Genomic DNA, 15,395 nt, shown 5'->3' on the forward strand with positions numbered 1-15,395 from the left:
GGTGGAGCATTACCTTCCTAGTCCACAAAATATAGACTGACTCCTATGGAACGATTTACTAGTCACATACCATTCTATATATTACTATTGGTCTCTGGCTTTTTTTGCTGTGTTCTCTCCTTTCTCTCTGTCTGTCCCATCTCAAACCTTGTTCTGTCCGACTACATTCTCCAATAAATATCCATCAGAATATAAATAGCCACTATCAACTCTATCAAACTCACCAGTAGCATAGAAAGAAAAACCTTTCCGGCATAAAAAGGTATCCAGATCCTCTATTATGCATGACCAAGCAGCCGACAAGCTGAGAGATGTAACATGCACTGACAGTGAAGGGCATACTCAGAGAAGATTGCTTAATCATATGCATCTTTATATTCATTGAAGTTGCAATAATGAGGTTAAAAAAATATTTTTTTAAAAATCTGTAAAAATAACCATAATCTAGTTTCCATTGTCCAAGAACCCAATACTGACAACTCATTGCTGATTCATTGTATCGTGTGTAAGTAGAATCTTACCTGTATACTGTAAGTCCTCGACAGATAGATTGACATTTCACACTCTGACTTTCACAGAGTGAAAGAACCTTTTTATTTTCTTTGATGAAAATATTTTTTCTAGTTGTATGAAAGCATGCATTACATTTAAATGTTGATGATGTTCTAATTTCTACAGTAGTTGTCAACCAGCAACCTGGAGCAAGTTGCGTTCAACTTTAGCAGTACCACTTCATTTATGTTGCTGCTTTTCACATGACTTTAAAATGGTGCTCTCAGCATAATGACAACCACAGCACAATCAATACAATATCAGAAATACAAAATATCTCCCACTGCAATACAAAAATATTTGCAAGCTGGGGGTCGAAGGCCTCCATTATATTATAGCCTAAGTACACACATAGCACATGCGGGAGACACAAAAACACATTAGACCAACACATTGTCACGAATGTCAAGGAATTTTTTCAAATAATCTTATTTTTTTTACCTGAATGGTTTCAAAAGAACATTCCAGATAATTTTACCTTGAAAGGAAACATCAGCCTAAAATGAGATAAGAGAAAAGGTTGCAGGGTAGCCTCCGAGCGTGACACCATTCTGTATGCCTGAGGCACAATGACGAAGTGCAGTTTAGGATTAATGTGAAGAAGTTGTGAAATCTGTCTTCCACACCTTAAAGGCTAATAATGCCTTGTCAAGGTTGAACAAAACACATTCCTGTTCTTCCCCAAGATGATTTAAGCCAAATCTTCTGAACAATCAGAAAAAGATGTTACACCTGGTCATGCAAAAAACAACCTTCAATTTATCCCTGCCTAAACCAAACACACACACACACACACGCACACACACAAATCTTCAGCAATTTTTTTCTAAGTTTCATTAAAGCAGTACACATGACGCTTTCTTCCTAACAGCTGGAATCAGTCAAAAAGCTCTACAAAGGAACAAAAGGAATGAATTCAATGCCTGCTGCAGAGCAAGCATAAAACTGGGCTCCACCACATGACAACACAGCCAATGTTTCACACCAAACACAGAGAAAAAAAGCTCAACCTTTAAAGATAGTATCAAAGAAAAACTAAGTAGTACTGTTAAACAACCATTATAAAGCTATGCCAAATAACTCCTTTTAGTGTAATTCAGTCATCAGGATATATAGCCAGGCCATGAGGTAACATTGTGTGTATCAAAGCCATTCCACTGTTTCCATCATTCCAGTTATTCCTTTATGCAAAAACGGATTAAAAACTACACTGAGCAGTAGAGAGATGACAATGATTGTTAGAATTTTTTTTTAATTTCAGTATCCGCTGCAATTATGTGTCAAATACCATCCAAAATCAGAAGGGTTTTTGTTTGGACATACACTACATGAACAATCATTGGAAGTGTGAGCATAAGTTAGGCATTAGGAATGTTTGAGTACTAAAAGTGGTGAACCTCCCGTAGGCCAAATTACATGTGGTTTGGTCTCATGGTTTTGTGAAGACTCCAACAAAATATAAAATGTCAGAATGCACCGTAAGGTTCTATTTCATTCCTGTAACTTTAGTTTTTTGCTTTGTTTTAACTGTGAAACTACTTTGAGGTGGTTGTCAAGCAACTCTATTGTTTGGGTTAGTTCTAACTGCAGTCTGCGCTTTGGCTGTTCAACTAAACACCCCACCACCATACACACTACCTACCCACGAGAACGTACATGAAAAAACATCATTACTGTTACTGTAATAAATTTGCAACAGCAATTCTTTTTAGAAAGATAAAGAAATAGAACGCAATAAATAACCCATACATTGCTGCACTTCTTTGTCAAACAGTAAAATGTTTCAGATTTGATTATCTTCATGCTCTTCTGCGAATATGCACTAACCTAATGAATTAGGAGGGTCTTTCACCATCAGAGTTCCGGTTCAAAACAACAACTGTGATAAATGACCAATTATTCACATCTGTCCATTACATATCAATAGTGTCCAGAAGGTAGGTCTATAGGGCCACATCCGGCCCATTGATCATTTCTATCCGGCCCGCCAAAGATTGCTACAGTTGCCCAAATCATATCAAAATCATGACTACATTCATTTGACCTTGTCCTGTATTGCCGAGTGGTTCCACCAGGTTGTGCTGTAATGCTCAGTGGTTCCACCAGGTTGTGCTGTAATGCCCAGTGGTTCCACCAGCGGTAGATACAGTGATACATTGACTTGACTTTGGCTGTTCTGTTTTTACTCTGCTACTGCTCTGAACCCTTCTTCAACCATGAGTGGCAAAAAGCAGAGATGCAATACTGAGGCCACCAAACCGGACCCCCTCTACGCCTCAGCTGTGCCTTGAAATTCTGTCCATAAAAGTTATGAACAGAATCAGTGACAAAGGACAGCCTTGGCGGAGTCCAACCCTCACCGGTAACAAGTCCGACTTCCTACCGGATATGGACCAAACTCCGACTCCGGTCGTACAGGGGCCGAACAGCCCGTATCAGAGGGTTCGGTACCCGTTTCTACCAAGCATGCTAATTATGCTAACAGCCATTCAACGCGGGAACTGATGGCTACGGCTCAACGGTTAAAATCAAGCTTGAAAGCTCAGCAAAACACCTTCATCTGACTAACTGCCATCCAAGATTCACTCACACAAGACCCTGAAACAGCGCCACGGGAGCTGCAGATGGAACTGATTGATCTCCAATGTGATACTGTCTTAAAAGAGAAGTTCAACTCTCAAACTGGATGAGTTTTTATGCTTCATTAAGAGCAGACACATTTCCAAAAATCCAGATGATGGCACAGAGGATGCTGGTGGTGTTTGGCTTTACATGTGTATGAACAGACTTTTAGTGTGATGAACACAAACAAAACATCCTACAGATCCCAGCTGAGTGATCAACACCTCAGATGTGTTCTGAGAATTGCCACAACAAAACTAACTTTGATGCACTGGCAAAAAAAAAAAGGTACAAACAACACTGTTCCCATTAAAAGTAAATCTAAGTATTAACACTACAATGCCTTTTTTTTTTTTTTTTTTTGTGGTTTATTTTTTATATGTAAGCATATGGTCCTGGCTAGGCCCGCCTGTCAAATTTAAAAGTCAATGTGGCCCCTGTGCCAAAAGGTTTGCCCACCCCTGGTTTATACAGTGTCTGAAGCTTAAACTATTAATTTGGACATGAGAGAAATGCATCATGTGATAAAAGAGTGTTTAGCATGTCTGAGAGGTTCTAGGGTTGAATCTTGAAGCTTGAATCTACTTTCCCATTTAAGCTTCTCTCTGGGTATTGGGGTACTCCAGCTTCTTTTAAAAAAATGGATGGTAGGTTAATTAAAGACACTGTGACAACTGTGAATGATTTTTCATCCGACCAGTTTCAGGGTGTACTCCGGCTCTAATCCAATGTCCCCTCCAGGTGAAAATGAGCAGTCTAGAAAACGGATGGATGGAATCCATCAGATTGTTGCTAAAAGGAACATTGGAATGTACAGCAATTTTCTTTCTGTTCAAAGTACTGTATATCAAACAAATGTTATTTTTTTGGATTTTTTGCCACACAACAATCCGGGAATAGGTGAATTTGTGAATGCGAATTAGTGTTGGGTGCTACCCCCGTTTCGCAACCATAAAAATTTATTTACTACTAAATACTAAAATCACTACATCTATGAGCCATTTTATTACGTTCTTAACTATGTGATACACAGATATTCTCATTTACCAAATTAAACGTAAAAAGCCAACAGTGTTTCGTATAATTATGCATGTTAAGTGTTCAATATGTGTTCATAATAATAATTAAAATAATGATACTGATAATAATAATAATAATAATAATAATAAGTGTGTTCAATATGGATATGCACACGTACTGTATGTTACGGTCACAACAGTAAAACCGCGCTGTAGTAGTATTTCTCCACCAAAGCATATTACAGCGTTTTGTTTCTACAGTTCTCTGTGAACAGCTATCATAATGACAAAGTTGTCGTCCGTATGTAAAACATTTAAAGAATGCAAATAACTTTTTCAAGGTTGTCAGTGAAACTTACTCTACATTAGGACTGGCATGATGAATGTGGATCTGAATGTTCTAGTTTAATTATGTTTATACAAATATTTTCCTTGTCATTTAGTTTGACAAAATTATAGTTTCCCCAATATAATCAGGACTGAGATCTTAATGCACAACAGGGGCAACACAAGTATCTGTGCGTTCTACTCCTTATGTTAAAAATAACCTTGTTACTTTTAAAACCTAAAATTAGCGACGAGTTTGAAAAAAGAAATAAGCGAGTCAAACGCATCTGTCAGATATATCGTAGATTCGACACTCTTTGTGCCACATGCCGACAGCAACGCTAAGTCGCCGTATTCCTTGTAGCTAAGCTAGTGTTGGCACATTCCATGTTTGTGGACAGTACGGTCGGAAACCAAAATAATAAGGATGCTTGCACATTGTGATGCGTACGGTTCACACGTCGTACAATCACAACAAAGGAATTCCGAACAGGGAATAGGTAAGTATATTTTTTGACTCTATTTTCAAAAGTGCCTGCAATGAATGAACTATATTACCATAATTTCCCGTGTATAATTCACATTTTTTTCTCCAAAAAATTGTCAAGTCAATAGTGCACGGAATACAAACACTTTCCAAAAAAAATTTTAATCATGGAAAAGTTTTTTTCTCTAATTCCATTCAGAAAGTTAAACTTACATAGATTATAGATTCAGGGCCCACAATTTGAACAATTTCAAGTATTTATTTCTGTATTTTAACACAATTTGGGCTTCCAGCTCATAAACCCACAAAATCAGGAATTCAAATCATTTTAATACTGTTAAGAAATCACCATTTGCTTCTCAGTTTTTGGAGAAAACAAAGAAAGAAATTAGGGTAACATTAAATCAATCAAAATATGGTTATTTCAAAACGACATGTTAATCTTCAATACTTGGTTGGGAATCCCTTTGCTTTAATCACTGCCTTGATGCACCATGGCATGAAGGCAATCAGTCTGTGGCATTGCCTGGGAGTTACGGAAACCCAGATTTCCTTGATGCTTGCTGTCGTTTCTTCTTTGTTTTCGGGTATGGTGCCCCTCATTTTCCTCTTGATAATACCCCATAGATTCTCAATGGGGTTTAGATCCGGCGAGCTGGCTGGCCAGTCCAGCACTGTAATGACATGGGGATCAAACTAGGTTTTGGTGCTTCTGGCGGTATGGGCAGGGGCCAGCTCCTGCTGGAAAAAGAAATCTGCATCTCCATACAGATCCTCAGCAGAAGGAATCATGAAGTCCTCTAAAACATTCTGGTAGACTGTTCTCGTGACCTTGGATTTAAGAAAGCAGAGTTTACCAACACCTGCACTGGACATTGCACCCCAAATCATGACTGACTGTGGATATTTCACACTGGAGCTCAAGCAGCTGAGGTTCTGTTCTTCACCAGTCTTCCTCCAAACCCTTGGACCTTGATTCCCGAATGAAAGGCACACTTGACTTTCATCGGAAAAGAGGACCTTGGACCACTGGGCAACAGTCCAGTCCTTCATCTCCTTGGCCCAGTTGAGACGCTTCCTACGTTGGCTCAGGCTGAGAAGTGGCTTGACCAGAGGAACCCGACAGTTGTAGCCCACTCCCGGATGTGTCTGACTGTGGTGGTTTTTTAAACTGTGACTCCCGCCTCATTACACTCTTTCTGGATCTCTCCTAGATTCTTGAATGTTCTCTGTTTGATAATCCGCTGAATCCCATGGTCATCTCTTTTGCTGGTGCATCTCCTCCTGCCACATTTTGTCTTTCCACTAGACTTTCCATTGATATGCTTGGACACAGCACTCTGTGAACAGCCTTCTTAGCTTTGAACCTTTGTGGCTTACCCATCCTATGGAGGGTATCAATGATGGTCTTTTGGCCAGTTGTCAAGTCTGCAGTCTTCCCCAAAATGAACCCAATTGAGACAATTGAACCAAACTGAAGCAATTTAATGACACATGGGGAAACCTGTGCAGGTGCTTTGAGTTTAGTAGATGATTAGTGTGTGACACTCAGTTTAAAACATTTATGGCCTGCAAAATTTGGGCTGATTTCTTCACAGTATTCAAATTTTTGAATTCCTGATTTTGTGGGTTTTATGACCGGGAAGCCCACATTATGTAAAAATAAACAAATAAATACTTGAAATTGTTTAAATTGTGGGCCCTGAATCTATAATCTATTAAAGTTTAACTTTTTGAATCAAATTATGTATGTAAATAAACCTTTCCATGATATTGTATTTTTTTTTAAAGAGTCTATACATAGGTGGAGGGGAAAATGGAAAAAAAAAACTTTCACATATTGTAAATGTATGACGCCATCGAGAGGTTATGAAAAAGCTGTACACTTTCATTCCATTATGCCACCGTCACCTAGCGGTTATGAGAAAGGTGTACACTGTCATTCTAATGTGCCACTGCCACCTGGTTATGAAAAAGGTGTAGCCTACACTTTCATTCCAATATTACAGGGGTACATATGACTGCATATATGTACAGTTGTGCTCGTAAGTTTACACAGCCTGGCAGAATTTGTGAAATATTGTTTTCCTTAGTTTTTTTAATACGACTGATGACTGAACAACAACCATCATTAATTTCTCTATGGTTATGTTTTGTTTAATGATAATGCTTTTCTGAAATGCTTGACAGTTTAATTTGAATCCCGTTAAAATAAAATTAAACGTGTTTCGCCTGGCTCTTCATGTTTTCTTTAAAGAATTGTACCCATCTTACAAATTCTGCCTGGGTAATCAAACATATGAGCACAACTGTGTGTTTTCTCATTTCCTAAGTAAAAGTAGGGCTGTGAATTTCAAAATAACAGCAAGTAAATAAAAATAAAGTATTACTGTAATTTCTCGTGTATAATGCGCATTTCCCCCCCACAAAAATTTTGAAAAGTCAATACTGCGGATTATACATGGGTATAGGGGAAAATGAAAAATCTTTCACATTTTATAAATGTATGTCGCCATCTAGAGGTTATGAAAAAGCTGTATACTTTCATTCTAATATGACAGGGGTACGCATGACTGCATATACTGTATGTACAGTTGTGCTCATAAGTTTACATACCCTGGCAGAATTTGTGAAATGTTTTTTTTTGTTTGTTTGTTTGTTTGTTTTTTAAATATGACTGAACAACAACCCCCCTCCTTGAGCCGTCACCTTATCGTGGTGGAGGGGTTTGTGTGTCCCAATGATCCTAGGAGCTAAGTTGTCTGGGGCTTTATGCCCCTGGCAGGGTCACCCATGGCAAACAGGTCCTCGGTGAGGGACCAGACAAAAAATGGCTCAAAGACCCCTTATGAAGAAGACAAATTATGGACTCAGGTTCCCCTTGCCCGGACGCGGTTCACCGGGGCCCCCCTCTGGAGCCAGGCCTGGAGTTGGGGCTCGAAGGAGAGCGCCTGGTGGCCGGGCCTGCACACATGGGGCCCGGCCGGGCACAGCCCGAAAGGGTAACGTGGGTCCCCCTTCCCATGGGCTCACCACCCGTGGGAGGGGCCATAGGGGTTGGGTGCAGTGCGAGCTGGCGGTGGCCGAAGGCGGGGACCTTGGCGATCCGATCCCCGGCTACAGAAGCTGGCTCTAGGGACGTGGAATGTCACCTCTCTGGCAGAGAAGGAGCCCGACCTGGTGTGTGAGGTCGACTCCATCGTTCTGCTGGGGGACTTCAATGCTCACGTGGGCAATGACAGTGAGACCTGGAAGGTCGTGATTGGGACGAACGGCCCCCCCCCAATCAGAACTCGAGCGGTGTTCTGTTATTGGACTTCTGTGCTCGTCACGGATTGTCCATAACGAACACCATGTTCAAGCATAAGGGTGTCCACACATGCACTTGGCACCAGGACACCCTAGGTCGCAGTTCGATGATCGACTTTGTGGTCGTGTCATCCGACTTGCGGCCGCATGTCTTGGTAATCCCCGAACCCGTTGGTGGACACCAATGGTGAGGGATGCCGTCAAGCTGAAGAAGGAGTCCTATCGGGCCTTTTTGGCCTGTGGGACTCCTGAGGCAGCTGATGGGTATCGGCTGGCCAAGCGGAATGCAGTTTTGGTGGTCGCTGAAGCAAAAACTCGGGCATGGGAGGAGTTTGGTGAGGCCATGGAGAAAGACTTCCGGATGGCTTCGAGGAAATTCTGGTCCACCATCCGACGTCTCAGGAGAGGAAAGCAGTGCACCATCAACACTGTGTATAGTGGGGATCGGGCGCAGCTGACCTCGACTCGGGACGTTGTGAGCCGGTGGGGAGAATACTTCGAAGACCTCCTCAATTCCACCGACACGCCTTCCCATGAGGGAGCATAGTCTGGGTTCTCTGAGGCAGGCTCTCCTATCTCTGGGGTTGAGGTCACCGAGGTGGTTAAAAAGCTCCTCGGTAGAGAGGCCCCAGGGGTGGATGAGATTCGCCTGGAGTTCCTCAAGGCTCTGGATGTTGTAGGGCTGTCCTGGTTGACACGCCTCTGCAACATCACGTGGACATCGGGGACAGTGCCTCTGGATTGGCAGACTGGGGTGGTGGTCCCCCTTTTTAAGAAGGGGGACCGGAGGGTGTGTTCCAACTACAGGGGGATCACACTCCTCAGCCTCAGGGGTGCTGGAGAGGAGGGTCCGTCGGGAAGTTGGAGGAGCAACTCCAAGTCCAGGAGGAGCAGTGTGGTTTTCGTCCTGGCCGTGGAACAGTGGACCAGCTCTACACCCTTGGCAGGGTCCTCGAGGGTGCATGGGAGTTCGCCCAACCAGTCTACATGTGTTTTGTGGACTTGGAGAAGGCGTTCACCGTGTCCCTCGGGAAGTCCTGTGGGGGGTGCTTCGGGAGTATGGGGTACCGAACCCCCTGATACTGGCTGTTCGGTCCCTGTATGACTGGAGTCAGAGTTTGGTCCGCATATCCAGCAGTAAGTCGGACTCGTTCCCGGTGAGGGTTGGACTCCGCCAAGGCTGCCCTTTGTCACCGATTCTGTTCATAACTTTTATGGACAGAATTTCAAGGCGCAGCCGAGGCGTAGAGGGGGTCCGGTTTGGTGGCCTCAGTATTGCATCTCTGCTTTTTGCAGATGATGTGGTTATGTTGGCTTCATCAAGCCGTGACCTCCAACTCTCATTGGAGCAGTTCGCAGCCGAGTGTGAAGCGGCTGGGATGAGTATCAGCACCTCCAAATCTGAGACCATGGTCCTCAGTCAGAAAAGGGTGGCGTGCCCTCTCCAGGTCGGGGATGAGATCCTGCCCCAAGTGGAGGAGTTCAAGTATCTTGTAAGTATCTCACTGCCAAAACAAAACCATTATAAACCCCAAGCTGAAAATAGCCATAATTTGCTCTTTTCCGACTAGTTTCAGTAAACCGACCCTATACATACAAAAATCTAACCATATGTATTTTATTATTGGGTTAAAAATGTCAATTTACTTTTTTACTTGAGTACATTTATAAGTGTGTACTTTTACTTAAGGGAGTGGCTTCAGTACTTTTACTTTTACCAGAGTTGTTTTGTGTCTGTTATCAGCACTTTTACTTAAGTACTGAATACCAGTACTTTTGACATCACTGCAAGAAGGCATGATCAGTACTACATGTTATTAATTACATTTAGATTTATGGCACACACTTAAAAGTGCTGGCATAATTTTGAAATTTAACTGTTGGGTTGACACTATTGGATCAGAAGTTGGGTCAGTTTTACCAAACATTGGGTTAAATTATTGAACCATCTGTTTGGAAAGAGATTCCCTGCCTACAACATAAAACAAAACACATTGATTTCATAACCCAACTATACAATAGGCTGTTGGGTTTTGAGTTTGATCAACCACACTGGGTTACAGGTACACCACTATTGGGTTGGACAAGATCCACCTTCTTGAATTTGCCATTTTTGTTTCTGATTCCCGCTTTTTATTTCACCTGGGACTGGGACCAACTTTGCTTTTTATTTAATGTTATCAATGGGCGCCACGGTGGAGAACTGATTAGCACATCTGCCTCACAGTTCTGAGAACCTGGGTTCAAATCCGGCCTCGCCTGTGTGGAGTTTGTATGTTCTCCCCGTGCCTAGTAACGGATTTTCTCCGGGTACTCCGGGTTCCTCCCACATCCTTAAAACATGCATGGTAGGTTAATTGAAGACTCTAAATTGCCTATAGGTCTGATTGTGAGTCCGAATGGTTGTTTGTTTATACAGTATGAACTCCCTAAACAGAGGGAGCATTTGTAGCTATTGGCAAAATGATCCACAAGGGATTATAAATTTGTTGAAGGCAAAGTTTTTCTTCTACCATTTCATAACCTAAGTGATTATATGATTGATGACTACAGACGTGTAATGTATTGAGCCTGGCTGGACAGCTGGAGCTACACTCTGTATTTTTAGTCACCGGAAGTAGTGTGATGTGTCAAGAGGAAATGATAGGACTTGCAATAACAGGGATGTTTGTCGATTGAGCATATTGCCAGGAAACAGGCCTGCTCACATTTAAAGATGAAATGAAAATCAGTGTGAGAAACACACACCAGCTTGAAAATAGAATATTCAACACCTAATGTATACATATATCCCTGTTGACCTAGAATTATCCACGTAGAGATGTAGTGGTGATTATTCTCACAAAAATAATAATTTTAAAGCATAAGTTTTGTTAAGTCAAACTATAACAAAACAAAGAAAAGATTTGACTGCGTGTGTCCCTCAAACACATTTTGTGTGTTCTTCAAACCCCTTAGCCTTTTTATTCACGGCACCAAATGACACCTCCTCCACCCCACTTCCCTTATCAGTGGCGAGCACACATGGAGGAGTGTGACTTCTGGGCGGACACAAAGGTCTTTTCTCAGTGAAACGCCTTGATGGCTTTTATCTCACCAACAGTGTCTCCAACCTGCAGTCTGGCTTTAGAGGAGAATACATATTGGCTGCTGGTAAAGTAAGAGTCTGCAGGCTTTTAAGGAGCCTGTGGCTGCTGTATACAGTAAGAGGTTGGGGGTAGTGAGTAAGGGGAGGTATAATTCAATGACTCCACCCTTGAACGGCTCAAATTGTGGCTGCAGTGTGATTTCCTTTATTATAACCAATCATAACTGACAACGGTAGTTTTCCTGAATAGCCCATCAGTAAAACTATAACTCAATGTACACCTGCACAATCTGATGACATGGATGCCTTGACGTTAAAAATGTCAAAAATATGTTTGAGTAAACGATGTCAGACAGGTACGAATTTAACAATATGTTTTTTAATGTAATAATGAAATAACTATGCTTGTTTTTTTTATATTGCTGTTGTATTATAGATACCATTACACCAGGGATGGGCAACTGGCGGCCTGCGGGCCACATACAATCGGAGTGACCCCTCGATTAATTTTTTAACATTATAAAAATGCGTCCTCCACCATAAAAGTGCATAATAGTTTTAACTTGTTGTCACACCATTCACCACTAAAAGGCAGACTTTGCTTAGTAGCACTTCCAAAGGTTCTTCTCCTATAGAGAAGACATATATAGAGACACTGTCAGGCATGATTAATTTTGTGATGCTGGTAAGTCGCTCAAGTAAATAAAGACTCTTTCAGCACATGGAAGAATGGGAATATATTGCATAATTTACCAAGAAGAGCACACTAACATATTCTGATGTGATGCCCAGTAATACTACCCTTTGCTTGGCATTTGACAGAACGAACACAAAAGTCACAGTCATGGTTTCGTCACAGTTTCATGGTAACAACGTGCAACAAAACTTTAACCCGACAGTTAATTAACACGCACATTCAACGAACGACGGGTAATATAATATAAACACACTTAAACAATGTTTAACGTCCTTATAATGGAAAAACGTCCGCATTGCATGACGCAATGCATGCTGGGAACTGAAGAGCAGCAAATCGCAACAAAAGTACACAAACAGCTTCTTTTTTTTTTTCTTAGCGGAACCGTTGACAGTTCATTTTAAGTGCATGAGGAGTTGTGTCCTGTATGTCCTCCAAAAACATATTTAACACCGTTACTAGCATTGCAAACGCATATGGTGGACAAGCGGCGGTTGGGACAGATGGCGGACTCGGCATGCAGGGGAAACGAACAAAGCACACGGAACCTTCCTGCCCTGTACTGCACTGTATCATACAGGTGATTGAGTCAGCCTATTAATTTGAGGATTCTGAATGACATGCAGCAAAATGGTATGATATTAAAAAGAGTTGATTTTGTGAAAAAAAAAAAAAAATGCACAAAATGTGTTATTTAACTTAATGTTGGTTTGCTGCTCAGCAGTTTTGTGCCATCTTTGAATTGTAATATTAATGCACAACAGCCTTCCATATCCCAATATGTGGTTATTTTTTTGTTTGCTTCCAGAGAAGAAGAAGAAGAATCACCTTTTATTGTCATGAACATGGATGCATGCAATTTGTTCTCTGCATTTTACCCATCACAGTTAGTGGAACACACTGCAGCAGGGCGCAGCTGAAGCGTCTGGGGAGCATTTCGGGGTATCAGTGTCTTGGTCAAGGACACCACAGCCGTGAGTGGGACCAAGTCATTGGTTTGCAAGTCACAAGTAACTCTTTGCCCTCAAGTCTCGAGTCAAGACAGGCAAGTACCGATTCAAGTCCCATGTCGAGACAGGCAAGTCCAGTGTCAAGTCGCAACTCCACGACTTTGAATTTTACTTGCGGCTTGACTTTGAGTTCAATGTTGAGGACTTGCGACTTGAAGTCGATACAGGCAAGTCCCAAGTCAAGTCAACTATTTCAAAGTCTAGGACTTGTGACTTGACTCGGGACTTGCCTGTCTCGACTTGGGACTTGAGGGCAAAGACTTGAGACTTACTTGTGACTTGCAAAACTTGGTCCCACCTCTGCTTCAAACCCTTTATTGTTGAGGAATGGATCTTTTATACATGCATTTGAGCATAAAATATATGAACAATATGTGATGTACTGTACATTCCATCCATCGAATCTTCTGTACCGCTTATCCTCACTAGGGCCGCGGGTATACTGGAGCCTATCCCAGCTGTCTTTGGGCGAGAGGCGGGGATACTGTACATTGGTTCAATTAAAAAAAAAACAGACATATGCACATACAGTATTTTGTCCACATTTAAAATCGCATTTTATAACTTTAACGATACTGTATTTGTATTAAGGCTGTAGTTGTAGCCACATGCATCTACGATAAAGCGTTGTTTCTAATATTTACCCGCAACTTCATGTGAGGGGCAAAACCCCAGTCAGCTCACTGTGTTGTGTATATATCAGCCAGTCAGTCAGTCAGTCATGATGCAGTGCAGTTTCACAACCCTTGCTAACCTACAACTAAAACGATAAGCATATAAAATTAATATTCTGACATGTTATTTTTGGTGTGGACAGTGATGTTTTATTTTTATTTTTTTTTTCTTTGGATCAAGATCTTGTAAAGGTACACGAATATGCCGGTGAAATCAAGGGAACCTTTATAGATCGATCGACAGACAGACACTTTATTCATCTAATTCAGTGTTGCAGTAGTCTCCACAATGAAAACAAGGCCAACAACACAAGCGAAACAGGTATGCCGAATTACTAATATTAAAGATATGAAACTAAGTATCTATTTTAAAGATCAAGAATATCGACATCAATACAATGATTTTCTTCTTCTTCCTAATACAGAAATAAAATGAAAGTCATAATGCCAGCGCGGATGTTGATAATACAGTTGCATAGCGAGTTGAGGGAAATGTATGTCAGCGTTTCCCATCCAAGGGTGGATTTAAAATTGACTCCTGTGTCAAGAGCAGAGCCTTTAAATAAGGTGAATTAAGCGAGACTAAAGGTCAACTCATCACCGCGGCCTCTGTGAAGATGACAACCCCTCCACTTATTAATCGTGTATATTGAATTCATCGTGAGTGTCGATTGCGTACGCGTTCATGGAACATCCCTAAATCGTGACATTTGCAATTAGTCGATGTTCTCGTGTTGCTCTGTGCTCCCGTGCAAACGTGGAAGGAAGGAGAAAGAAAATCTGCTCTCACCTCTTGGCGTTGACGTTGCCCTCTCGCTTCGTCACTTTCCGTTTTTTTCCGCCTTTGGGTGGATCCTCCGTACGCACTTCGAGCACAGTGGGAGATTTCCTCGTCAACTTTGGACCAACATCGAGACGGAGCTTGAACGACGACGGAGAAGTCCTGTCCACCCCCACGGCAACTTCTTCGGGCGGCGGACCGTCCGCGACATTGCCTCCCCAAAAGTAGAAAAGTAGGAGAACTCCGAAACACCACACGGCGATCACAACTACTTTGCAGTGGATCCGCATGGCGACAGCGACTTGTTCCGGGGGGAAGGAGCACACGGGACTCGGCTCATGTTGTCTGCGGTTGAGGGAGAGCTGGCAGAGTTGACATTTTGTTGCGGATCCGCGCTTGCAATTTGCTACTCCTCATGATGATGATGGAGAGCGGAGGGGACTGTCTCACAGCCCATTGAGGGTTACGCGGCGGGGGGCGTGGTCTCTCCAGCTTTACCGTAAACAATGGAGTATTACCGCATCAATCAAATATACAAAGGGCATATGGGGTCACTCTGAAAATAACAGCAACATTTTGTCATTTACCTCCAAACACTATTGAACAAACTGGTGTGAATTTTCGAGAGTCCCTTTTCTGCACGATATTTGTAAACTTTATACTTAAATCTGAAATGTTGCACCTAAATCTTCAATCTAAATGTTAAATATATACAGTATATAAAAACGTATATCTTATAGATATTTGTATATTTATTTATTTATTTATTTATTTGAACATATAAACACACAAGTCATTAGTGATAACAAAGTAAATTGTAAAGAAAGGA

At 41.7% G+C, this 15,395-nt stretch overlaps 1 protein-coding gene across 2 annotated transcripts in view; it reads right to left on the bottom strand.

Moving 5' to 3' along the window:
- The window catches only part of gxylt2 (glucoside xylosyltransferase 2), a 31,177-nt gene extending 16,110 nt beyond the window's left edge, over positions 1–15,067 (bottom strand). Inside the window, exon 1 of one of the 2 annotated variants that reach the window (XM_061689119.1) lies at positions 14,576–15,067. In XM_061689119.1, coding sequence (XP_061545103.1) covers positions 14,576–14,856 — 281 coding nt within the window. In that variant the 5' untranslated portion in view covers positions 14,857–15,067. The remainder of the gene's footprint in view (positions 1–14,575) is intronic. The other variant, XM_061689118.1, reaches the window with a different exon arrangement.
- Between the last annotated feature and the right edge of the window lie 328 nt (positions 15,068–15,395).

The sequence above is a fragment of the Phycodurus eques genome, chromosome 10 (assembly GCF_024500275.1).
Source record: "Phycodurus eques isolate BA_2022a chromosome 10, UOR_Pequ_1.1, whole genome shotgun sequence".
Lineage (NCBI taxonomy): Eukaryota > Metazoa > Chordata > Actinopteri > Syngnathiformes > Syngnathidae > Phycodurus > Phycodurus eques.